This window comes from Misgurnus anguillicaudatus, chromosome 18, assembly GCF_027580225.2.
Source record: "Misgurnus anguillicaudatus chromosome 18, ASM2758022v2, whole genome shotgun sequence".
In the NCBI taxonomy this organism is placed as follows: domain Eukaryota; kingdom Metazoa; phylum Chordata; class Actinopteri; order Cypriniformes; family Cobitidae; genus Misgurnus; species Misgurnus anguillicaudatus.
In genome coordinates this window covers 8,249,944-8,277,785 of record NC_073354.2, presented here as the reverse complement: position 1 = coordinate 8,277,785, position 27,842 = coordinate 8,249,944, and the positions used below count along the sequence as shown (strand labels likewise).

The 27,842-nt window shown below is 36.2% G+C and overlaps 1 protein-coding gene across 16 annotated transcripts in view; it reads left to right on the top strand.

Moving 5' to 3' along the window:
* ptprk (protein tyrosine phosphatase receptor type K) overlaps positions 1–27,842 on the top strand; it is a 259,761-nt gene that overhangs the window by 155,133 nt on the left and 76,786 nt on the right. For 11 of the 16 annotated variants that reach the window (XM_073855763.1, XM_073855764.1, XM_073855768.1 and 8 more), the window contains 10 exons: positions 2,359–2,661; positions 4,975–5,084; positions 8,972–9,173; positions 11,694–11,793; positions 14,226–14,499; positions 14,619–14,655; positions 19,102–19,237; positions 23,963–23,992; positions 24,951–25,108; positions 27,352–27,387. In XM_073855763.1, coding sequence (XP_073711864.1) covers positions 2,359–2,661; positions 4,975–5,084; positions 8,972–9,173; positions 11,694–11,793; positions 14,226–14,499; positions 14,619–14,655; positions 19,102–19,237; positions 23,963–23,992; positions 24,951–25,108; positions 27,352–27,387 — 1,386 coding nt within the window. The remainder of the gene's footprint in view (positions 1–2,358; positions 2,662–4,974; positions 5,085–8,971; positions 9,174–11,693; positions 11,794–14,225; positions 14,500–14,618; positions 14,656–19,101; positions 19,238–23,962; positions 23,993–24,950; positions 25,109–27,351; positions 27,388–27,842) is intronic. The other 5 variants (XM_073855773.1, XM_073855769.1, XM_073855774.1 and 2 more) reach the window with 1 other exon arrangement.

The window sequence follows — 27,842 nt, the reverse complement described above, 5'->3', positions numbered from 1 at the left end:
ACCCAGCCCAATGTACTACTATCCTTTATTCAGTCATTTGACTTATTAATGGGTGCAATTTGCATATCAACCTCTTCTTTCACATCGCTGCATTAAAACTAGTTTAACATGAACATGCATCAGTGTAGTGTTGCATTTACAACTGTTTTTCGTACTGATGCATGAGTATATTTCATGTGTGTGAGTAACAACATCACAATACTGTAAGTCCTCCAAAGATGTTGTACTTCTACAGAATTTCACATTCTTTATTAATTTGTTTAATTATGAAAAATGAATTATGAATTGTCATTTTCAACATTAATTGTTTAGCAAACCTGATAATAAACCATATATGCCATATTAATTTGTTATATTCAGTGTGCATAATTGTTTAGTAATGATAGTGATGATCTCTGTGTATGTGTACAGTCGATTTAGTTGCACATGTATATGGTTACATAGGCCCCGTACACCCTGCAAACTTTGGGAGTGACAAACATACTTAAATGCGGGAGTGAATCTCCTAAATGATCATTCCATGTGTGTAAGGAACAAGACTCACTCCTGAGATGATTGACACGGAGGTTACCATGGCAACATTTTGCAGTCTCGCTTGGTTATTATTCACAGCTTTGACCAAAAAACTTTTACAGCGTTAAGTTTTGCAATAAAACTACGTCTTGGTGTTGTGTGCATTTTGCCAGGTCATCGTCTTTTTTGTATTTACATACCGTTGTGGCGCTTAACCATTTATGAAGTGATCAAGTTTTTGGTATTATTAAAGTGTGAAGGTGCCGGTCCCAATACTTTGATCATTTGGATTAATTTTGGTTTATTATTGGATTTTTCTTTTTTGCTGTATTTTTTCGTGCAAGATCTGGCTTTTTTTCGGAAGAGAGATCTGTCATGTTTATAATGCATGTTTAAATACTTTATCAACAAGTAGTTGTTCAGTTCGGTTATGTAAACACTAGTGATAGACCGATGGGCAGATTTTTGCGCGTTTTATGTGTATCGGCATCGGCCGATATGTGGCTGCTGTGTTCGCCGATAGTTTTTTTTTTTTGCCATTATTTACAGACAGAGTGTTGGAAGCCGCAAGCGATTGCAGGTCATGTGACTAAAAACATCCAACCTTTCCATGAAAACATTGAAAGCTCGGCATAACAGGGTTTTTATTTCTCATCTCTATATATACAGTATTTGTAGCAGTAAAGTGCTGGAAATCAATATCCTTTGCTGATGGTTCCTCGTCATTGTGGAGAGCGTAGTTCATGGTTCCATAGAACCCTCACCTGTTTTTACTATTTGTTAAATATAGTTTTTTAAGTAAAATAAATGTTACTTTTTTGCGGAATGCGGTTGCCAGTCCTGTAAATGACTGAAGTGTGTGTGTACAGAACAGGATTAAGCACTAAAAGGTGAAGTGACAACCGAATTTAAATGCAGTGTGAACGAGGCCATAGTTGCACATGTAAATGGTTACAGTAATCTAGATGTGTTGAAGTGATGTATTATAGAAAATGTCTTTCAGTGATGTGCTGGTTAATATAGCTTGTGCGTGTGTGTGTGTGTGTGTGTGTGTGTGTGTGTGTGTGCGCGTGCGTGTGTGTGTGTGTGTGTGTGTGTGTGTGCGCGCGTAAGAGTGTGTCTGCGTGAGAGTGAGCGTGTGTGCGTGCGTGAGCGTGTGTGTGTGTGTGCGTGCGTGCATGAGTGTGTGTGTGCGCGTGAGTGTGTGTGCACGTGTAAACGTGTGTGAGTTAGTGTATGTATGTATGAAGGAGTCTTTATCTGATTCACAGGTGTCTCATTTGCTTTCACAACACTGCTGTGCTCTCTCGCCAGTTTACTCTCTCACTCCCTTCTTTCATGACATTTAGGCCTTGAATCTTCACAATAAAGCCATGGGCAGTAGCAGATCTTTTAGCTGTATAAACAGAAAAATGTAATGATGTGGTTTGTCTGCGAGTATGCTGATGTACACATCTCTTTTTTTCAGGCATTGCTTTACAGTGGAATGTTTTGCTCTCATGTCATTTTGCTAAGACATTAATGTTTGTAAATGCAGTGTAAATGAGCCAATGTGTTTCTTCACAAGGCCTACACAAAATATTAAGTATTTAAACTGAATACATCTCTTTAAATCACAAACAGATCCCAGCAGAAATCACTCTTACTAAACAGAACAACAATCTGATTTTTTTCAGTGAATAATTTTATGTCTGATATTCAGGTTTATAGACTACATGAAGCAAAACAAATTAACATGAAGACGCAAATAAAAGTGCTCCTTATCATTAATCACAATTGTCTCTTTGTAGCCTAAAGTGCTTAAATGGTTCACATCAAATCCATCTCTTATGTGTCCCCTCATAGAACCCATGCGGACCCCCAAGAATCTAAAGATCGCCGAGACTCAGGCACGGTTCATCGCCGTGGACTGGGAGTCGCTGGGTTACAACATCACCCGCTGTCACACCTTCAACGTGACCATCTGCTACCACTACCACAAAGCCCCCAACCACAGTAAAGCTGACTGCCTGGAGATGGACCCTAAAGCCCCTCGTCATGTGGTGGGCAACCTGCCTCCCAACACCAACGTCAGCCTGAAGATGATCCTCACCAACCCTGAGGGACGTAAAGAGAGCGATGAGACCATAATCCAGACGGAGGAGGATGGTACGATAGCAATGCACCTCCACATACTCTCTTCAGTTTATCTTACACTCTACTGTGTAAATTGAGGTGTACAGTAATCTTCTAAACGTCTAAAGTTTTACATTCGTGCCCCAACTACAGTAAACCATGTTTAACTTTATGAGGTATCCAGTGAAGAGCTTCAGGCGGGTGTATGTGTCTTAATCTTAGCTCATGGGTCACAGCTCATCAAACTAGCAACCATCTGCTTCACAGTCACATTGAGATTGATCACAGTCTGACCAAAGATCTTCAGATTTGTCTCATTTTTACTGTAGACTTTCACTCGGGGTGTGAAACCTGTTGTTTGTATTGCAGATGTTCTGTGCATGGACACAACATGAATATAATACAGTATATCTACTCGAATGTCTTCTGATGGGTTTGCAATTGTTAATAGCATCATTCTGGGGAATTCATGGGGCCTTGTTTGGATCAGTCGAACCATTTCTTAGTGTTACAAATAGTTTTGTTTCAAGCAATTATTCAGATTTTTAGGATTCTGACTGTTCATGCTGTTTAATGATGTTTGGTGGGGTTTCATATGACCTGGATCTGCAAAGAGGACGAGAGATGCCCACAAATTTATTGTCCCATTGCAAATCACATTGATCAGTTGAAAAATATTTTACTGTACTGTATATATGTTAGCTATGACCCATTTAACATGTTTACATGATGATGTTGACAGAAGTAAGAGAAATAGCTCAAAACATGTCAAACATGTATAAATATAACTATAAACTTTTCCAGTTCAGTAGATGAGCAGATTTTAAATAAGGATAAAGACAATATATCGCGCATCGCTAGAGAAACGCATCTGACAGATATAAGTGTGTTGAGATGCTATGAAGATCCCGCTGTGAATCTTGACACATCTGGGACACACACGTCACATCTTCAACTTTTATCAGGTGTCTTTACTCAAACAAAGTTACAGCGGGATAAAGGCATAAAATCAGCTGAACGCAGACTAAACTTTACCTAAAACAACAACAGTATTTTTTTACCATATGCGTGTTTGTTAATGGTCATGTGTGTGTGTTTCTTACTGTAATGAACTAACACTTATTTAAGTCTACCTTTTATTTATGACCCTGTATTTTTTATTTTATTGTCATTTGACACGATTATTGTGCACAAAATAATTTTGCTGCTTTATATATTTGCATATTTGTGACAATGTCACACAAAGCATTTAAAGGTGCCGTAAAATAAATAAAACTGTATTTATCTAGGCATACATGTATTTATCTAGGCATAGATGAATAATAAGAGTTCTGGCCTGTTTTCATTACCATGTACAATCTCAACATAACACCAACTGTAATGTTACAGTCGAGATGTACACCCCAACATTAAAGTAAAATGATGTTACAATGCTAAAAACAAAGTTTTGACTGCTGAGTTAGCGCTATATGCTAGTTAATGCCATATGTTAGGGTTTAGGCTGAAATTCTACTATTGACATTACAGTTACGTTCTTGTCCATTAACAATCTCCAAACAATTGATTATTCCTCAAAATCTGTCTCTTCATCTGATACAGACTCAAACATAAGATCTGTTAATACACACACACACACAGAGAGCTACTGAAATGAGCTGCTCTGAGAAACAGCCAATCAGAGCAGAGCTCAGCATTATTATTAATGACCCTTCCAAATAAGGTAATAATAGACCATTTCATTCTAAAGGCAAATCCTAGGGTTGTAAATGGACATGTAAAACCGTCTCTGTATAATTTTTGCACTTAATAAAGTTACAAACCTTCACTCTTAGAAAGGATGTGTTAATTTTTTACACATCTTTGTGCGTTAAGCTTTTAACACATTATGTGTAATTTTAACTCATTATGTGTCATGTTGTGTTAAATTTGTGTTAAAATATAACAGAAGTTGTGTTAAAAGTAACACAAAATGTGTTGTTTCAATAATAACACAGTAATGGGTGAATTCTAATGTGTTGTTTTTAACACATTCGTTCTAAGAGTGTTCTATGTAGATATCAGAGAACAATTTAACAGATAATTTCAATGCATTCTTTGGCACCTTTAATACATTTAAAATATGTGATATAGTAAAATAATCAAAACTATTAAAAATAACATTAAGGAATATAAATATAATAGATATCAAATGAATGCATTAAAGCTTGTTTATTTAGATAACAGCACACTCTTCATGAGATGCTTTAAAACAGCATTGATAGAGTTAACGTGTGTGATTCTGCTTTATGTTGGACAGATTTTTCATTGTATTTTGTTTTGTGTTTCTTGTCTTTGTCTGTGGTGTAGTTCCTGGTCCAGTTCCCAGGGAGTTTGTAAGAGCGTTTCCATCTGAAGAGAAGATCATGTTACAGTGGAAGGAACCGCTGGAACCCAACGGCATTATAACCCAATATGAGGTAATGCTCAGTCTCTATGTGTGTATGTTTGTAATGTGTGCAAACACCAATGCTTGTCTATCAAAACTTTTGTATTTATTTACACAAATGCATTTAGAAAGCCCACATGTAAATGTATTGTATTAAACTATAAAGCTGGAGAGAAGTCTTCCCTTTCTTGTAGTTTAAAAGGTTCAAATTAAAAAGACATCCCAAAATAATGTGAAGTACAAAGGACAGATTAATGTTTGTTTTAACTCTTTCTCCCCCAGCATTTAAAAAAGTTACCAGCGCTAGCATTTTTTATGATTTTCACAAAAGTTTTATGCCTTCAAGAAAATGTTCTTCTTTAAATATGTCAAAAACATACAATATGTCAAATGAAAGAACAGGCTTTCAAAAAACAAACAAAAAAGTTTCATCCTATCTTCATTTTTCCCCCTCTCAATTATGGGTAGGTTTTTTCAAAAATACAAATTTTTGAGCAAAAAGCTGAGATAATAGCATTTTTGTAAAGGGCTTTTTTTAGGATTAGGACTTTTTGTTTTCTGTTAGATCAGATTAAGAGCAATTATCAAAACATACACGAAGGTTTTTACTGTTTTTGGATCAGTGGATGCTTTAGTTTTTTATAAGTTGGGTAAGAGCCCCACCCTTACAGAAAAACCATGTGAATTTGCACATTTGAAATTCATGTGACGTTTCTGTAAGGGCACCTAGTGAATAATAGCGGAAATATGGATTGCCGTAAAAACTTGTCATTGACAGGGAAGCATTTTCTCTCAATTGACAAGATAACTCGTCAATGGCTAGGAAAGAGTTAATAATGTAAATGAAAAAATATATTTTTGTTATGACAGAATTGTGATTTTTCCAGTTTCTTTTTGATTTTATGCAGAAAGCATTCACACTGGATCTTCAGTCTTCCATTAGAAGAACACACTTTGTGTTAATTAGAGCCCGACCGATATGCATTTTTTGGGGCCGATGCCGATACAGATATTAAAGAGTAAAAAAAGACCGATAACGATATATCGGCCGATATTCATTATGTGCATATTATAGTACAGTACACATATACTACAGTATATTATACTACTACAGTACTGTACATAGAATACACTATATACATTAGAACAGTGGTCTCAAACTCCCGGCCCGCGGGCCATTTGCGGCCCGCCCTCCCCCTCTCTGCGGCCTGCGTCACCTTTCAACAATATAACGTAATCTGGCCCGCAGAAAGATTTTTATTTAAATTCGTTTTTTTTATTTAAACGTTTAAGGGTTCGGTCACATGTCGCGTCTAACAACGCGAGTTAAAACGAGTCGGGGCGTTTCTTAAAGTATGTTTACTTTTCAAAGTGCTTGCTTGGGAGCGGAGGTTGCGCAGCGTGGGATCGCGTCACCCGTTGCTACGCAGCCACGAGCGCGCGCTCCGTGATGGCGAGGGTAACGGAATGCGTGATCGGATTTTAATTCCTCTCGCGTCAATCATATCATTGTCACAATGCGATCAGTTCATCTGATCGCGACTTTGTAGTGTTTGTCCAGAGAAGATTTGTTACTTCCGGGTGGATACTCTGTTACTCAGAGAAGAGCTGCTGTGGGGTTATTACCGTAGTTCACATTAAGTCACAGCTTCTAATGGAGACACCGCAGTGGGAGATGTACTGCAACAGTTTAATATTAAACTACGGATGAGAAAATGACCCATCAAAGTGCCCAGGTTAGGAAAAGAGGAAAGATGAGGAGAAATTACAGAGGATACAAGTATGTACACTTCTATATATAATGAAATATATATGAAGTATAATACATTATCTTGCTTGCTTATACATAGAGCAGTATTATTTATTTTTACTGTCCAACTAGCTTATGTAACATTGACTACCCATCCAAATGTTTTAGGATCACTTTCACTTTCAATCAAATATTTTTCTAAATATAATAGCAAATTCATTAAAACGGTGGAATAACAAAAAGGAACATAATGAAGTCAATACTATGACTGAAAACAGTCAAAAATAAATAAAAACAGAAACACGTACTGTTGGTAATTTTTTTTATAATAGTTTATAAATGTATAGGAACATTTGTTAGTTTTAGGCCTTAGTTAATAATTCAAAGCCTAATAAGGTTAAGAAAATATTTACTTACTTTTATAAAATAATGTATATTAAAAAATAAAAAACACTGTTTATATATTTTCAAGTATTATTATACATTAAAAAATATTTTAAAGAAATATTGTACTTTTTTGAACGTTAAAATAGCTCTGCGGCCCTATGATGAAATGTCAGTCTCAGAAATGGCCCCAAGCCAGTTTGAGTTTGAGACCCCTGCATTAGAATATACTATATATAAATACTTTTTGCAATGATCACTCTATGATCACACCACAAATGTGGTGATCAAACACTTAAAATGACATGACAAAGATATGTTATATAAGCAGGTGTGTTTAATAAGTTAACAATAAACTTTATTATCCAAAATGAGTCTGATATCAGTGCACAAAACAGTAAACTTGACATATTATAAATAACTTTAAATCACAAACAAAACAAAATACATATAACTTAAACCATTGTCAGTTTTAACGAGAATAATGTTATATTGGGCTTATTTTAAAAAATGGAAACTTATAAAGTCATTGTTTATTAGCTTTAGAGTAAGTTATGGACTTCACAAATTAATTAAAAACTTACCGTTAAGACGACAATGCTTGAATTACTGACAACATACTGATGTAGGCTTGTGTTTAATGTACTGCACAACGTTTTTATAACACGAACCCACAGTGTTCTGCCGGGACTTTAAACTTTTATCAAACTAAAGCATCTGCTCTCCGCCTCTTTTATTTAGCGAGGGTGTAAAGTTGCGCGAGCTTATTTAATCAATTGCTTTGAAATAAGCATGTAACAGCACAAGCAGCTGTACTCCCACAGACTGCGCGTCAGTTTAAGCGCGTCCTTTCTCCGCCTCGCGTCATTTCTTCCGCTTCCGTTTGAAACAACTCGCAAATGGACAAAAAAGACTGATTAAAACCACCAAATGTAAACAGGAATGTGTCTCCACTTATAATCCAATCGACCAAAGCGCGTCTTAATACCAGGTGTAAAATGTTTTGAAGAAACCGCGTGACTGCCGCCACCTGAACTGAGAGACTGACTGAAGTGAAGGGGGTGGGGGATTGGCTGATGTCACTACAGTGAGTGACCTGAGTCGCCATTAGCAACCAATAGGGCGCACTCTGCTGGACAAACAAGTACTTACATCTTTCAAAAGCATTTAATGTGTTCTGTAAGGAACGTTCATATCGGCTTCATATCTGCGGCTTATACGCCGATACAGATATATCTGCGACATGCTCATATCGGCCGATAAAATCGGCAAAACGATAAATCGGTCGGGCTCTAGTGTTAATAGCAGAAAATGATAAGACACAATATAAAGACAGATTTTGAAAAAGCACATAAGGGTTTTTCATGATTTTCACAAAAGTTTAATGCCTTTCAGAAAATTTTCTTCTTTAAATATATAAGCATACAATATACCGAATGAAAGAACAGTCCCTCTGCTTTAAAACAACAACAAAAAAAAGTTTAATCCTACCTTCAGAAGTTCTTTTGTAATCAGCTCTTGAATATGGGTAGGCCACTTGCCGTAGGGCAATTCTTCCGGGTTTAAAAAGTTGCGGAAGGGTAATAGCGGTATTGCGGAAAGCCGGAAATACTCGTCATTGGCAGGGAAGCGTTTTCTCTTGATTGACGAGATAACTCGTCAATGGCGACGAAAGAGTTAAAAACCCTTGTTATTGTCTATGTGAATATGATCACTGATATATCTATCTATAAAAACTATAAGGTATATCATTTTTTCTATATTCCTGTGTTTGTTGTGTTCAGATCAGCTATAGCATCGTTCATTCATTCGACCCGTCAGTGGCGTTACTTCGTCCACCGGTTTTGGTGTCATTACCCTGGAACACCTCACGCCACAACTTCACACAACTACACCCTGGAACCACATATCAGTTCCTGATCCGAGCCAGTACCAGCAGAGGATACGGACCTCCAACCACACTCAATGTCACCACCAACATATCAGGTGTGTGTGTGTGTGTTTGTGTATACGTGTGTACTTCAGGTCCTTTGTGGCTTCTCAGGTCTATGTGTGAATATTGAATTGGATCTACGGTTCTGGCTGTACACAGAGGTGTAGTACTGAAGTAGTCAAACATCCATAGACACTAATTGTTGTGCAAGTCACAAAGACTTAAGCCCGAAATGAATATCCAACAATTATACTACTTTAAATTGAATTTTATGTCTCATATTTGAGTCAGATATTCCTAAAACTGGGATTTGGGCTTGAATAGATTCACATACGCACACCAGATGACATCATACACAGATTCTGTTTGGTTTTTTATTTATTTTCCAGATTGATTTAACATCTCTTGTTTGAACTTACATGTATACACACAGTTTTTTAATATTTCACAATTGTAAAAAAAGTTAAAGGTCCATTGTAGACGCAGTAACAATGCCATTGCATGAATCATGTTGGATCTTATTGAAAACAAAGAAACTTAATCTTACACTATGAGTCTCAGGATGTTAGTATTACAGACCAGCTCTCTGTCATCCTCAGACTTTTCATCATCATTCTGCTGCACAAAAACAAAAAAACATCAAAAACATACAAAAACTAAGCCTGTTTCAAGATTGTTTAGCCTTTGTTTGTTTAAACCTGCTCTTAAATTGATCCTAATTGCTTGGCTGTGTTCAGTTGAATTGAAGGAAAAAGCTGCTGATGTGTTTTGTTAATGTTCAGTAAGGATAAGTGCAGTACACCGCTTACATCACCGCTCTCAATACTAATACAGGAATAATAAGAGGAAATGTGATTTTTCATCATTTCAGAAATCCATCACTTTAGATTTGTTGAGAGCGAGATGTTCAGGTGGAGACCTACAAAAGAAAACTGATTTTCAGAAGAGAAACACAAAGAAAGAATTGAGATGTTTTTATTATTTTATTTAATTGCCCAAAGGAACAACATGACAGCGGGTTTTTTTTTTGTATTCAGTCTTGCTTCTCCAAAAGCACAAAAATTATTTTCTATTAACACACATTTATTTTATGTGACCCAGATATCCACAGACTGGCTATACAATATCTACTGTATGTGATTGAATACACACACTTAAGCCCTTTACACACAGACATTACGGAAAATACATGGAAAATGCATCCGGGGTTTGGGATTTTTGTATTTTTTTTCATTCACACTTCCAATAATTTGCCTGAATCTGTGCAAAACACGCGACAGATCAACTAAGCAACATGATAGACATTTGAGAGGGCTGTGTGTCATCACGCACCAAACAACTCTGAATAAAAAAACACAGACTTAACATTACGATGGGCTCCAGTGTTAAAGAATTAGTCCATTTTCTTACAAAAAAATCCAGATAATTTACTCACCACCATGTCATCCAAAATGTTGAAGTCTTTCTTTGTTCAGTCGAGAAGAAATTATGTTTTTTTGAGGAAAACGTTCCAGGATTTTTCTAATTTTAATGCACTTTAATGGACCCCAACACTTAACAGTTTTAAAAGTTTAAAATTGCAGTTTCAACGCAGTTTCAAAGGACTCTAAACGATCCCAAATGAGGCATAAGTGTCTTATCTAGCGAAAGAATTGTCATTTTTCACAAGAAAAATAAAAAATATGAACTTTTAAACCACAACTTCTCGTCTATCTCCGGTCCTGTGTCGCCCCAGCCGACCTCACATAATTGCGTAGTGACGTAGAAAGGTCACGTGTTACATATATGAAACGCACATTTGCGGACCATTTTAAACAATAAACTGACACAAAGACATTAATTAGTATCATTTGACATGCAACAACGTCAGAACGGTCCTCTTTCTCCACACTTGAAAACACTGGGACGTAGTTTCGATACGTCATCCGTGACCTCTTGACGGGATTACGTATTGTGTGATGTCGCGCTGGTGCATCACAGGACCGAAAATAGACGAGAAGTTGTGTTTTAAAAGTGCATATTTTTCTTGTCAAAAATGAGAATCGTTTCGCTAGATAAGACCCCTATGCCTTGTTTGGGATCGTTTGGAGTCCTTTGAGACTCCGTTGAAAAAAAGGCTGTTAAGTGTTGGGGTCCATTAAAGTCCATTAGAATGAGAAAAATCCTGGAGTCCTCAAAAAACATAATTTCTTCTCGACTGAACAAAGAAAGACACCATCATTTTGGATGACATGGTGGTGAGTAAATTATCTGGATTTATTTTTTTTAAGAAAATGTACTAATCCTTTAAGAGAGCGCTTTACTTCCTGTTTTTTTAAAACAATTGCAACCTAATGACGAACGCGTGCCCGGGCTCAGATCGGTCAAAGTACAGTGTGAGTGTGTGCTTTAAGGGGAGAAGGGAGGCGGGACAATTATGCTTGGGTATGGTTTGTTTGGGTTAGCTATGATACATATATGAGTGGGCCCTAAGTGGCTTTAGTATAGTTGCATTGAAGTTAAATGCAGATTACAGTACAGTAGTCAATACCTAACCCCAGCATTATTTCATTTACATTTGACTTTGTCTGTAGCACCTACACTAGAGGAGTATGATGAAGCTTCACTCAATGAGACCGCAACCACCATCACTGTCCTACTGAAACCAGCTCAGGCTAATGGAGCTCCTATCAGGTGTGTGTGTGTCTCTCTCTCGCTCTCTCTCTCTCATCCTCAGCTGTTCATTATTCAACTCAACACATACACAAAGACCTGTATTTGATGTGAGTTGTGTTTTTCTCTTCAGTCTGTTCAGCTGCTCTGTGTCAATACAAACAATCTTTCAGTAAATCAGTCATTACTGTGACAGACAGATTCCTACAGCAATTTGCACACTGAAGACTGAGAGAAAAACTTTAATACTTTTCTCTTATATAACCATAAATCAGAAGTATTCATTAGCAAGTCAGACTTAACCAAATAAAGAAAACATAAATAATAAAAGTGTTGATGCTTATTTGTTTGGGAATATTGTATGTAAAATCATAGTTCTAGATATGCATTCATACAAACATTGTGCTATATTTGAGTTTCATTTAGGCTAAATTTGAGCTAGACGCAAAAGAAAGCATAAATGTCGATTATGGTCAAAATTGAGGTTTTCATAAAAATAAGTACATTAAGCCCTCGTCTAGCGATCCCAATGCTCTAAATAGTCATTAAACATTTTGGTTTTTGTTTTAAAACATGCAGGACTTAGAAAATAGAGTGAAGTGGCCGGTTGCATAAACTTCTTAGACTAGTCTTAAAAGTTAGTCATCAATTTTTTTTTTCAAGACTGATCATAACTGTTTTAAGTATGTTACATAAAATGGTAGATTGGTCTAATTTAAATTCAAATAGTAGGACTAATTAGTTCTAACTAACTACTAGTTAGTCAGACTCGGTCTTAACTTCATGGCTATGTGTACACAACTAGCCACAGGACTTGCTTGATGTTGAAAGAGTTATTAAGAGAGATAAAGTTTGGTACCTGATTGATGTTTAAAGTGTTATTAAGAAAACGATCTTCCTCGCGCTGACTGACACATCTGAAGCATACACAGATGCGCAAGTGCGCTACCCTAAAATATACACAGAATTACAGTATAAAAAATATCTGTTTTGACAAGAATTCACGGAGATATAATCTATTATGTAACATATAAGTGAATGTTTGGTTAACTGTTGGGGAAATATATCTGATGTGAAACATTATTTTAGATCCTTGCATTACAGTCGATCTTTAAGTCGTCTGTGTCTCAATGTCAATCAAACTATAAAAGAAAGAAAAAAGTTAAACATATATTTTTCCTATAGTATTGTTTTTTGACTTTGTATGTGCTAAATCTATTAGTTTAGTCTACTTTTTTCTTAAAATTGACTTTGCTGACTCAACTTTAAACAGGTGTAGCTCTTTCATTTTTTGTCAGGTTCCAAAAAATCATACAACGAACGTTTTTACGTTTTTTTAATACTGAATTCAGTGTTTCCCACAGGATTTTGAGGAGACTGTGGTGGTAATGACGTCACCCGCTAATTAGCATATATGTGATATCATCATGTCGTGTTTGCGTTTGATCTGTGTTGGCACCTGAAATATGTTTCACTTCTACTCTTTGATCTGTATCTGTATTTGATGTGTATTATATATCAAATTATATTTTAAGCCGAATTAAGCTGTTTTAAATAGTGAAATAAAAATGTAAATGGGAATCATGAAAATTCTATTTGTGGGGGCCAGTGTTGATTCTGTGGTGGGCCACCACAAATAAATCAATGTATGGGAAACACTGGAATTTTAAAATAACTTATTTTTGAATATCTGCTTATTCCGACTCATTTTGCCAGCACATGTCACAAATTCTGTATCTCACATGAACACTAAAGTTATGTGAATATATTATAAATATTTATATATATATATTAAATATATATCTATATTTCTGAGTAAACATACAGACATGACAGTGTGAATTAAACACAAGAATATGACACATTCCCCATTCCCCATATTAAAGCTGTCTGATTGTAAAATCTATAGTCATTCAGAAACCAAAACATTCACAGATGGTTAAAGAGTGACATAGAAATGAACCTCACAAACATCTTCCTAGAGCAGTGGTTCTCAAACTGGGGGCCGCGAGATGGTGCCAGGGGGGGCCCAGTTTTATGACATTCTGTGTAATTAAACCTAAAAAAAATAAGCCAACTAACCAACAGCACTACTAGGTATAATTTAATATGTTTTGTTGATTTAAAATGTTACATTTTAGAACTGTTTTTATCCTCAATTTTCTTTTGGGGGGCCGCAATGGAATGCACCGTACACAAGGGGGCCACACGCTGAAAAAGTTTGAGAACCACTGTCCTAGAGTACAGATTTAGTTTTATCCCACATCCTAAAGCTACAGTATCGTCTACATACAGTGACCTCTGTTGTTTAAAAAGAACAAAGTATATAAAGATGTGCAGTCAAATGTTAAGCTCTGTTCGAAATGTGTGTGATACACAACTCCAGAAGTTATCTGCTACGATGTTACTTTCATTGCCTTAATTGTCTGTGATTTTGTGTCTGTCATCAACAGTGTCTATCAGATCGTAGTAAAAGAAATTAACCCTCATCGTGTGCGGCGTGAGGCCAGTGGCAGTGAATGTTACCGTGAGCCGGTGACCTATCAGAACGCGGTCAGCAGCGGTCTGCCGTATTACTTCGCTGCAGAACTTCCACCCAGAAACCTTCAGGAGCCACAGCCGTTTACAGTGGGCGACAACAAGACCTATCAAGGGTACTGGAACGCTCCCCTCGCTCCTCGCAAAAACTACAACATCTACTTTCAGGCAGTGAGCAGCGTGGAGAAGGTGAACAGATCACAATCCTCTTCAGTTTCACCCTGAGCAGAAGTCTTTAATTTTTATTGTGTCCTGTATGTTTCTGCACTTTATTGATTTGCAACTAACAGAATTTTTTGTTTTTACAGGAAAGTAAAACGCAGTGTTTAAAGCTGGCATTTAAAGGTAAAGCCCTTTTATTTAAAACTCTCTCTCTTGTCTCTTAATATTTTTTTCACCATTCTGCATGCAGGATCTCAGATGGAGGTTTAATCTATCTATAAATGTTTTGATTTATTGGTGGACCCCACACCTCGCTGCCATAAAGAGCAAACTACTCGATTACTAAAAGTAATATTTTTCTCTGAAGTTTTATCGAAATCTCTATAGGACATTGATGTCTTATAGTGTGTAGAAGAGCCTGCAGGCTTTATTTCTCAGTTTATTCACTGCAGTGTTAAAGTTTCCTGTAGATATGATATTAAGATGATTATACTGTAGTGAGGTGAGTAAACTTTATGATTTGTTTGAGGTTGACAGTATTGTTCAAGTAAGTTCTGCTGTAGACTTCATTCAGTTAGAGACAACAGAAGCAGATCATTTCAGTCTTAAAGTACTCAAAGATTGAAGAAGGATGTGTGCCAGGTGTTATAGGTTTGCTATTAAACATAATAGATTAGAGTTATCGCTTTAATTAAGAGAAAACGCTTTCCTGCCAGTGACGAGTTTTTACGGCAATCCATATTTCCGCTATTATCCACTAGGTGGTGCTCTTAACCAACTTATATAACACTAAAGCATCTTCTTGTCATGCTCGGTGGCTCCGGTGCGTCATCGAGTCATCATTTAGAAATGTATATAAACTGTTTAATGTGTTTAGAAATGATTCTGAAATGACTTTAAACAAAATGCAAAAATATATGAAATAAAAAATGAATCTGAAGAAAAATGTGACAAATTTAGCTTAAATGAAGCTGTCAGTTGTAGGAGTGGGTAAAAAAATTGTATTCTCAGATTGTAATTGATCTTCAGTTGAAAAAAACAATATTGATCCGGGAAATCCCTGAATTATTTTTAATGTGCGTGCTTACCTCACAGCCAAGGCTTGACAATAAGGATGACCCCTTGAACGATGCTCGGGACAGTTGATGGCACTTGCGCAATTGGGCAGTGCTGCACCGTCATGAAATTTTCTCATTTGCATGTGTTCTAGGTCTTGCCAATTGAAATATTCAAACAAAAATGCAAAACAAATCTTAATGCACTACTCATGTGCTGTTTGAGAGTTTTATGTGTAATCGCGCATGCGCGAAGCTGCATCTCAAATCTTAAAAAGCACACAAATGCTGTGTTCAAGTTTCTTGCTCTTGAACGGACATGTTTACACAAAATTATCTCAAAATGCGCCCATTGTCCTCGTTAATGTAGTGTGTTGTGTGACCGTGAACATTCCGGAAAGAAAACGCATTTGTAACAATATATTGAATCCATGCAGTATATATGTAGGTTTTAACTCTTTCCCCACCAGCGTTTTAAAAAAAAGTTGCCAGCTAGCGCCAGCTTTTTTTATGATTTTCACAAAAGTTGAATAGATTTTTACAAAAAATTATTTAGATATATAAACATACAATACATCAAATAAAGTACAGACCCTTTGCTTTAAAAAAAAAATAATTTTCTATTTTTATCACCTCTCAAATATGGGTAGGTTTCTTAAAAAATACAAAATTAAAAAAAAGCTGAGATAATAGCATTTTTGTGTAGGACCCTTGTTTCAGATTCAGAGCGATTCATAAAACATACACAGAGCTTTTACTGTTTTTGGATCAGTGGATGCTTCAGTGTTTTATAAATTGGGCAAGAGTGCCACCTAGTGGATAAAAGCGGAAATATGGATTGCCGTAAAAACTCGTCATTGGCAGGGAAGCATTTTCTCATAATTTATGTATTAATGGCAGGGAGAGTTAAAGTGACATCACACCAAATAAATTTGAATTTTAAAAACGAAAATATTGGTAACGAATCAATGTTGGATTGAATCGAAATCATATAAAAATAGATTTGAATCGAATCGCCTGATTTGTCGCAATAACCAAGCTCAGTTTGGATCCAAATGCTAAATTGTAGTTCATTCATCAATTTGATCAGATGAACTCATAACTCTATATTGACTTTTGAGATCCTCATGTTTGTTAAAATTGTACTCAACGTCATTCAGCTAAATGTTATTAAATGCGTTGAATTTGTAATGCAGTGAAAGATACGTGTCAGTGTGCTGTTGTGGTTCTGACAGTACGGAAAACGTCTCGCTTGAGTTATTGCTCATGATTTTATCCTCGGGGTCTTCATTAATTGTTTTTCAGCAGGAAATCGAATGCTAAACCTCTGCCCGAGGCTCGGCACGCTCCCAGAACGAATTAGATGTAGCCCACGTCATGTGTTGTTTTGCAACAAAAAGACATTTTTGTTTTTAAACGTGAAATCTTATCTCTAGAATGGATGTAATCCAATTTCCATTGAATCGCTTGTAGTGTTTTTCTCTCAAATCAGATTCATAAGAGCTGACAGAAACAGAAGTGTAGTGGCGGAGGACAAAATGCGAGACGAAACTAAAACCACCCAGTGTTGCGGCTTAATAACCCGCGTCACAACTGATTCTGGGAACGTCTCGCTGGAAAGATCTTTAGTTTATCTTTTCAAGATAGGTGGGCAGGGAGATTTATTGTCCTCACTGATGATCTTCCAGTTATGTAGCTCAAGGTCAGCAACCAGATCTCAGTCTAGGTTTACCGAATCACCTTTGATGTCGTAGGTGTGCGAGTACTTTAATAATGATACCCAAACAAATGCAGATCAGAGAGCATCAAAAATACAAGCCGTTTGTGTAATGTGCAGTTCTTGGATTGAATAAGATGTTGGGGGGTTGTATTAGGGCAGAAGTGCTCTCTGTCTTGCCCCCGGGCAGCTCGCTGGGGCAAATGAGATGTAAAGGATAAAAGAGCTGTATACGCAGGACGGCAGAGACGGGAGCTTTGCTTTTGTTTATGGGTAAAACTAAGCCGCCCCGCGGGTCCGGAGGCACAGAGTGAATCTTGATGGCTCTATTTAACAGGCTCATGTCAGTGGATCAGTGCCTTATCACTCCTAAAAGCTTAAAGTATAGCGCTTCAGGACATCAGGAGGATCCATTTACTCCTGCCATCCAGACAGCTCGACAATGCTGCTTTATATCCAAAGCTTTAAGTGCGGTCAGTGCCGTCGTAAACACGATGCAGACCTGACCCGAGTTCAGCAGACGTTTGTATCGATATCTTAAGGTGCTGTAATGATGGGTTTACTCTCAGGTTGTGTTTGTGTTCAATGTATAAGAAGCCCAGCTTATATTTCACCTATAGTAAAGGTGTGGCTGGTGAAATGCTACAGGGACTTTTGTTTAATAGACGATGAGCGTCTCTTTATTTCCTCGATGTCCTTGCGACGCTTCACCGGGACTCGGATGTAGCATAAACTGTGCGTAACGTCTGTAAGGCCTTTAGTTATAGATAGCGGTTTTAATAGTCCTGGATATTACAATCTATAGAATAATGGCTTTAATAATGGATTTCACCTTGGACCCTGAACGGTTGTATAAGAGGTTTTACGGTCTGTTTAAGTGGACAGTATCGGTGAATGCTCTGCTCCTGAGGCGCACCGTCTTACTTTCCACTGTTTCGTACTTTTATTTTTAGAGGGGAATGATATTTGTGCCTTGCATAATGTATTGGTGCCAGGTAATAATATTAGCATTGAACAACAGAGTGAGACTGGATGTCTGCCAGTGTTTGGAGAAACATATCCGACAGTCATTTTCAAGCCATTCTGTAATTTTTTTGGCAACGTCTCAAGTGAAAGATATCACGCACAGCCGGCTGATGGCACTTTATGTTTGTGAGCCGTCCAGGTATTTTAATGGAGCTGCGAGGCAGTGCAATACAATAACAAATGATGCCCACGGTTTTCTAGTCAGAAGGAAAACGCTGTGACTTTTATGGTACTTTTTGAGAATAATTTCACAGTCAATGTGTAAAATGAAGGATTTCAGTATAAAGGACAAAAAGTTTGGACAGATCTAAAATAAGCTCACATATCTTTTTATAATCTGAAAAAAAGCCAAATATAGTTCTTCTAATCTATGCATCCTGAAGTACGATATTCAAAAATATGTTTTAAATATATGCTAAATATATTTTTGAATTTGAAAATATATGTTGATATGAATGTTAAAACTAAATATATTTCAAAATGTATTTCAAGGGCAAGCAAATACATTTCTAATTTTACAACCCATATGGCATTTTAAATATTTTAAATATATGCTAAATACAATAACATTTTATTTTTCGAAGTTGAAAATATATTTAATTTGAACCTTTTCATGTTTACAGGTTTGTAACATAAACATAACATTTTTCTTCCAATGCGACGTGAATATATTTCCTTGCTTAAATAAATATTTATTTTTAAAATATATTTAAAAATATATATATATTTTTTTAAACATTCCAAAATATATTTCAGCAAATATATTTTTTGGTATTTATATATATATAAACATATTTTTTGCAGTATTGAAAGGTTTATTCTTGTGTTCAGGAGCCACGGAGGAGCCGGAGGTGATCCCAGATCCTGCCAAACAAACTGATCAGGTGGTAAAAATCGCGGGCATCAGTTCTGCCGTGCTGGTCTTCATTCTCCTGGTGCTGTTGGCCGTCCTGCTGGTGAAGAAAAGGTAAGCTGAAGTCTCTTCTGTTAACAAAACACCTGCATCTTCACTCCACGGCCATCTCATAACACAACAGACGCACACAAACATCTATTCATTTTAAATACATCATAGTTGACAGTGTTTGTGAGAGAAATACAGAAAAGTGTGAATGTCCATTTGAGCAGTTTAGTATAAGCGCTTTTTAATAAGGGTGAAGTGTGCACCAGATCAGAGATGTGCTTTACAAAATGAAAAATGTCTGTATCTGCGTATCATTTCATGTACTCCTCATGAATCGGTGGTGATTCTTACTCGTGTCCCTGCTGTTGTCCATTGGCGCCATCATGAGATTTATTCTTGAACAGCAGGCTGTGTTAATATCACACAAATTTGGTGCAAACATAAATGAATCGCTGTGAACAGACTAGGAAGGAATGATTAGACATTATAAACACGTATTTGTCTGTAATGTTTAACTAACAGAATTATATTAATTATTATTAACTAACAGAATTACATAATTACAGATATTATGGTAGTTTATATAATATAAGGCGTGATGTTAATTATTTTGTGTCCATAAATGTGAAAGGGTTAAAATTTCAAAATAAATTTGCAGATTACTTACATACCGGTACATTCTCTTTTTTGAGGACCAAGTCTAAAATTTCTGGTTTTATTTAATTTTGAAAGAATATTTGGGTGATAATTGCAAAAATGTCAATGTGGTGTAACTGTTCGGTGTCAATTGGTGTAACTAGTATTTTTTTTATTAAAATCTAAATATATTCATAAAAAATGTGGAATAAAATAAAATCATCTAGTTTAGTGTTATATTATTTTTTACATACATTTTTACATCATTTGTCAAAGATTATTTAGAAAACAGAGCTGTCTTCAGCATATGTCAGGACAAATAGTACAAAAACGCCTTAAAGGGTACATTTAGAAATAACTAATAAAATGATATTTTAAAATGTTTTTTTTGTTTTTTTTGATGATGATTATGCCATCAAGGTGGATAATATATTTAATATTTCTTATTATTTACCGCAATTGGCGTTTACACTATTTAACACTTTTAGGTCCATTCAGTCTTAACTTTCATAAAAATGGTGCAAATGCACATTTTTTATTGCATAAAATTAACATAAGTACACTGTGCATTGAAATAAACCTGATGCATGCTTTAAAAACAAGTTTTTCCCCAAAAAAAATTAATTTCTTATCTTGACAAATCATTTTTTGTCACTGACCCATAAATGATTCGATCTGTGTTATGGTTGTTTGGAGAGATCCAAATCCAACATATAGACGGTTTCATCGGACGCACGTGACACGTCTGGATCCGAACTTTACTTCCGGTTTCGTTTTTTTTAATGGTCTGACTAGTTGCTAAACTGATCTCTTGAACAAATGCCTTGTCGAAAATAACAAATGTTTTGGTTTTCTATGTAATCTATGTGTTGTTTTTTTGCTTGTTATATAAATAAAGAACTTGTTGTTTGTTATTTATTCTTAGCTGAGTTTACCGGAAGTTACGTGCAGATCGCGACAGCCGCTTGTTTATGTTGTTACTGCTGAAACCGTCTATACAGCTTACAACTAAATACACAACTGTTAATGAATTTAAGTTTTAACTTTAATATAAATTATGAGATTTATAGTTTTAAACATAAATGATAAAAAATAAGCTAATCGAAAAAATACACATCTAAATATTCTCACCCTGATAAATTACATTTTTTAAAATATTTTTAGAGAATGTTACTGAAGTCATTGAGAGTTGATTCTGATTGGCTGAGAGAAGAGTCTACAGTTTAAAGAAAAATTATATCAACATAAGTTTTTCCTTCAGTCTCATACTGTTGTTAAGATTAAAGCACATTTGTCTGCTGTATATTCTTCTGCCACAGTGAATTATCCAACCGATTTTACTGTCTGTTTCTAATGATGTGAATATGTGAGAAGTCAACCAAAAAAAACTTTGTCCTTTGTTAGGACAGAATACACATATATAGTTCAACATTTCTACTAAAGTTGTATTTTATATAATGTTTTGTAGTTGTCTTAATAGGATGGTCTGTGCCTATGTTACATTTAGTATTAGCTGATATTATCTGTCATATTTATTCATTTTCAAAACAGTAGATAAAGGCTTACACATGACTATCATACTCCTCCATACTTCATTCAGAGTTCAGATCTTTAAGGGTGCACTACTCTGTTATTATTCTCAGACTTAAACACATGATGTAACCGTGCTCTTTATAATTCATATCTATCAGGGTGCACTCACATTAGGCTAACCAAACCGTGTCCCAGCGTGATTGACCCCCCACTCCCCCAGGAGCACGCACTCAAACTGTACTTTGAACGTCCCGGGCCTGGGCGCGCTTTTGTCATTAGGATGCAATTGTTTTGAAGATAATTGGAAATATAGCACTCTCTTAAAGGCGGGGTGCATGATGTCTGAAAGCCGATGTTGACATTTGAAATCACCTAAACAAACACGCCCCTAACCCAATACAATCTGGACCTTCTTTTGATAGACCCGCCCCACACATACGCAATCCAGGCAACGATGTCGGTTACTAGACACGTCCCTTACTGTTGACTGGCTACAAGTACTCGGCCCGACTCCCTTTTCCAAAGTGTTTTCAAAAATCATGCACCCCGCCTTTAACACTTGAACACATTGTAATGTTAAGTCCTCTCACATGCCTATAATATTGCTTAGTTGATCTCTCATGGTGCAGCTCAGACATTCATGTAACCTGAAGGTTTTAATGAAGGCAGGTGAGTGGTCGGTAATTGACGTCTCTCCTTTTGAACCGTTCTCTGGCGCAATTTGTGATCACACTGTGCACCTGAGCCTAAGTGAACCCACCTCTGCAAGCCGGCCCGGACGCGGTTTGGTTTGGATAGTGTGAGTGCGCCCTCAGTCTGAATGCAAAACACTTTCACTCACAAATGTCATTGTAGAAAACATGTTGAGCTTCAGCTAGTGTTGTAGTTCTCAAGACCGGTCTCGGTCTCAAGACCAGGTCTTGGTCTCGTCTTGGAATCGACCGCATTTTTACTCGGTCTCGTCTCGGTCTCAGACAAAGAGGACTCGGAATTTTATTTCAAGACCGGTCAAGACAACAACTGATGGCACACGCCAAGAAATGATTTTCAAGAAAAAAATTCTTAGTATTTAGTATAATACTTAGTATAGTCTTGTTTTCAGTAAAAATATCTAAAAATTCTTAAATTAAGATGCTTTTTCTTGATGAACAAAACGACCCAAGAAAACAAGTCCAGTTCCCAGACCAAAAACACCAAATCCAGGTAATCCTGTGCATAAAACAAGCAAAATTTGCCAATGGGGTAAGCAAATTTTTCTTGAATTTTTCTTGAATTTAGTGTTTAAGAAAAAGGTTCAAGATTTTTTTTCTTACCCCATTGGCAGATTTTTTTGCTTGTTTTATTCACAAAATCACTTTAAAATTTGGTATTTTTGGTCTTAAAACTAGACTTATTTTCTTGGGTAATTTTGCTCATCAAGAAAAGCATCTTCATTTAAGAATTTGTAGATATTTTTACTGAAAACAAGACAAAAATACTAAAAACATTTTTTCTTGAAAATCATTTTTTTTTGCAGTGCACATCACAAATTAATTTTTTATCATTAATTTTATGCAGTTTATTCGGGTTTGGCATATGATGTTGGCATTGTTTAAGCATCGTTTAAGTTTCTCCAAATTTTTTCTAATTTTATTACTAAAAACACCTGCATTGTGTTTAGTGGATGGCAAGCCATGGAAAGACAGTTCAGAATAAATGGTTAAGTTGATTTCAGCTCTTTAGTGTTTGTTCACTTTTATTTTTTTTATAGACAAAGATAAATTCCCACATATCTGCAATGCCTTTGATTATTTTATCAACTTCTCTGATGGCACGCACGCACACACACACACAGACAAGAAGTGCCTAATATGTATATTCCACATTTTATCATAAGTGGTTTAATGCAGAGATTTGCAATGGTCTTGGTCTTGACTTGGTCTCGGCCTGTCTTGGTCTTGACTCGGTCTCGGTTTAGGTGGTCTTGACTACAACACTAGCTTTAACATTAGCCAGGAATTGCAGTTGAAAAATGTTTTAGTTAAAAGGACAATAGTGCACCTTTAAAGACAGATCAGTTTTTCAGCTGTGAGAAGCTCGTGGTGTGGAAGAGAAATTTGCTGTATGAGGGGTGATTGTGTATTTTTATGATATTTTCTTTATGCATAATCTCTTAATTTATCAGGAGATCATATTTAAATGAACTGACATTGTATGTGGATATATTGATCCAGGATCTGAATGTTTTGCGGTCAAACGCTGAAGATACTGCATCTTTAAAATGTTGGTCAGCATCTTAACCATTTGATTTGATGTTTTTGTTTTCATTTATGCTTAACATATACATGTGATTTTTAAAAATGTCTGTGCTTAGAGGTTTATTGCAGTGATAAATTGATCAGTTAAGACACGTTAAGATGCATGATCAAATCTTACAGCTCGAGTTTTGCATGCCCTTGATTTGTTTTTCTTTGTGTTTTATATGAGTCACTTCTCATCTAAATAGGTTTGTGTATTTTTAAAAGAGATCAGATATATAGACTGAATCTGCTGCGTGTGTTTTATTGGTCAGACTGAATCTGATTGTGCGCTCACCAGTATCTCTTCATCTGTTTGTGCTGTTTCTCATTCGCTCACCAGGAGGAGCTACTATTCTTACTCATATTACCTGTAAGTAACAGATGGGTTCAGAACACAGCAGTGATAATATATTTATACATATATAGGCTTTCTGTTTTTGGTTAGTCTGTTAGTCTTTTAAAGATGCAGTATCCTTTTTTCAAGCGAAAACACTCTTTGCTTTGACCAATCACGTTTCTTCTGCACTCGATCAGTTTTGTAATGTGCTCGGCAGCGCTCGCATCCAAGCGGTGTTATTTGAAAAAAGAATGCTGCACTTGTGTCGTGTTGTGTTTGTGGGTTGGTGTGCATGTGTGTATGGGACGCTCACTCACTTTTGTCTTCATTCATCTCTCATCCTAACACGCATTTATTCAGTGAAGAGGGGGAACTTTAGCCCCTGTCCCCCTAAACCTCCTAAAGGTATCTGTGAATATCTGTATGTGCTGTATAGTGTAATTATACCTGCACTGTAAAAAAATTATTTGCTGCCTTAAATTTTTCAGATTTACAAGAAATTTCAACTTATCTTGAATAGAAATGAGTTGTTATAACTACAGATGAGCTGTTATAACTTATAAAATATAGTTGGACATTTTTCATCAAGTTCTCTTGTCAAGATAAATAATAGTAAGTTGGTAGTGAACACACATGTTTGCTAGTGCATCACAACTTTATAGTTGACCCATTTGTTAGTTAGCTTCTGGTTTTTGCTTTTTTCACAGTAAATATATGACAGAAGTGCCAAAAATGCATTTACAAATGCTGCCAAATATGGAAAACTGGAGAAGTGTTGTGAATTTTTTACAGGCATTGTTTGATTTCTTTATCATTCCTTCACATTTTTACTAATCTGGAAGTATTTTCTGAAGGTTGAACAAAATTTTCCCTCTTCAGTCATCTCTTATCTTTTCCCGTGTCTTGTTTTCTTCATGTGGGTGCTTGGAGTGGAATGGCAGTGTTTTAAGTATTTGATCTTTAATGACTCCGTCTTTATTTGGTTTATTAGGAAGCTCGCCAAGAAGCGCAAGGATGCGATCGGAAACACCCGTCAGGAGATGACCCACATGGTGAACTCGATGGACCGCAGTTACGCTGACCAAAGCACTCTGCACGCCGAGGAGCCCGTGTCTGTCACGTTCATGGACTCGCACAACTTCAGTCGATATGAGTATTCAAGTCTGTTACAACTTGTTATGTAATCTATTTATTGGTGGATGATGTTGGTCATTATGAAACAGTCAAGATGTTACATAGATTAATCATAATCACACAGGTTTCTGCCATGTGTTGTAGCCTTAGGCCATTATTTGCCTAAAAGAGGCCTTGTTTTAAAGAAGACTTTAAAGTTTCTGGAGGTGAAAATATATATAAAATGTTATAGCAATTTACCTTTATTGTAATAAATAAAAATAATGCAATAAAGTATATATTTCATACATTAAATTATCATAAAATTGTGTTACACTTTTAGTGGTTTTACCAACAATGGCCACTAGGTGTCAACGGTTTGCTGCACTCTTGTCACAAATTAATAAATTACTGTCACTGCAGCATTATTACTGCTAAAATGTTTTGAAATATGACAACTACATTCTTAGACCTTTCCAACGGTAAATAGTTTTTTGTGATGGATAAAAATATACAAAATATTAAAGTAAACTCAGGTCTCCCGCTTACAGGACAGCGCCAGTTAAGGTGTTAAAGGGGACATTTTGCAAGACTTTATGATGTTAAATAAATCTTTGGTGAAGTTCTAGCTCAAAATATCACATAGATCATTTTTTATGAAATGTTAAAATTGCCACTTTGTAGGTGTGAGCAAAATGTGCCGTTTTGGGGTGTGTCCTTTAACATGCAAATGAGCTGATCTCTGAACTATATGGCAGTGCTGTGGTTGGATAGTGCAGATTAAGGGGCGGTATTATCTAGGGGTGTCACGATTCTCCAAATCCTCGATTTGATTACATTTTGATTCTCGATTTTTTATTTAAAAAAATTTAAGGACAGACAATGATATGCCATTATTATTATTATAGTTTCACATTAACATGCGCATTGCATGCTTTTCCTTGCATGGGGGTTTGTGGGCTTCACTTTACGTGAGAGAGCTTGTAGAGAGAGGATTCCTTCTTGCACGCACATGGACTCCTAACATCTGAAATAAAACCAGTGCGTCATAAGCAGCTGCGCTTCTCTCTGTCTCACGTGCACGCCCTCTCGCATCTGTCCAAAGTTTAAACATAAACTAAAGTAGTAATCCTTGCGTATTTGTTCAGTTTTATGCGTTTCATGCGAGCTGAGGCAAACTATCCATTTTGTTTAAAATATAACCCGCTGCATCTTGGCGGCTCTCTCACGCACGTGCAGAGAGCTGCGCTCTGTCCGAAGGCAGATCACTAGGTAGTAATCCTGTTTATGAAAAGCATTTCAAGGAGTTGTAGCAATACATCCCTCGTGTTTAAAATAAAAATGTTTTTAAAGGCACCTCTGAGAGGTCTATTTCCCCCGCTTGGCAAGCTGACCGGACGTGACATGGGGGCGTGGCAGCATCGACGATCCCATTTTTTAATTCGAAGTTCGAGTTTGTGACTTAATTTCGATTGATTTCTATTTAAAATCGAAATTGTGACACCCTTAGTATTATCCCCTTCTGACATCACAAGGGGAGACAAATTTCAATGACCTATTTTTTCACATGCTTGCAGAGAATGGTTTACCAAAACTAAGTTACTGGGTTGATCTTTTACATATTTTCTAGGTTGATAGAAGCACTGAAGACCCAATCATAGCACTTAAACATGAAAAAGTCTGATTTTAATGATATATCCCCTTTAATACATGTGTGTTTCACAGAGCAGATATAGCTTATCATGTCGACAGTTTAATTAACTTAGTTTTTAAGTTTGTTTCGGGCCGCGCTGTCCTAGCCTAAACTCTTCTCGACATACGGTATATCTCTGTTAAAAGTGGAGGATAGGAGATGATATGATGGATGTGGAGGTGTTGATATATGTCAGAAAACATTTGTTCTCGTACAATGGAAAAACCAAGAATACCAAAACCTTAATCACCACCCACATGAGGAAAGCGAAGCAATTCAAATCTGTGTTGGCCACTAACATGTGTAGGACTTTGAAAGTCCTACACATAAAGCCCCTTATTTTATCAGATTTTGATGGTGGTGTTTTAATTTTTTCCGTGCATTCATTGCAGTTCGTGACATCACTGCTGTGCATTTCTGCAAAAGTTGTTCAGTAATCAGTCTTTCGTGATTAGTAATGACTCAGTCTGAGTGATAATGCAGAAAGTCACTGCACCCACGTTTAACACACAGACATGCTCGTGTCGAGTTTCTGAATATGGCTGTGAGAATTGTATCTACAATAACTCCTCATATTTCTCTGCAGTGCCAAATGATCCTCTTGTGCCAACTGCTGTATTAGGTGAGGATTATATGTGTGTGTGCCCGGGTCAATTCAGTTCATGTCTTACATACTAGGAAAAATTAAACCAAACAATAATGCATGATATACAGTCAAATATTTATAGATAAAATCAAGCTTCACATTGCATTATAACTGTTTAAATTTCTTATATCACTTAGAAATGTTTCTACTAAATACAACAGAATATTTTGGCTTCATTACAGAAGTAAGATGCATTGTAAATGCACTTTTATGCTGTCATTATTTTTTTGTTATTGTGAAATGAACTGAATTGAGCTGAATACTCCTGATGTACATGAGGAATCTCATTACCCAGCATGCATCACTCATGTGCTCATTCCGCACAATGTAACCAAATTATTAGACAATTAAATAAATTAATAAAACATAATAATGAATAACAATTAATACAACTATGAGTGACTCAAGTCATACGTTTATATATATTGTAC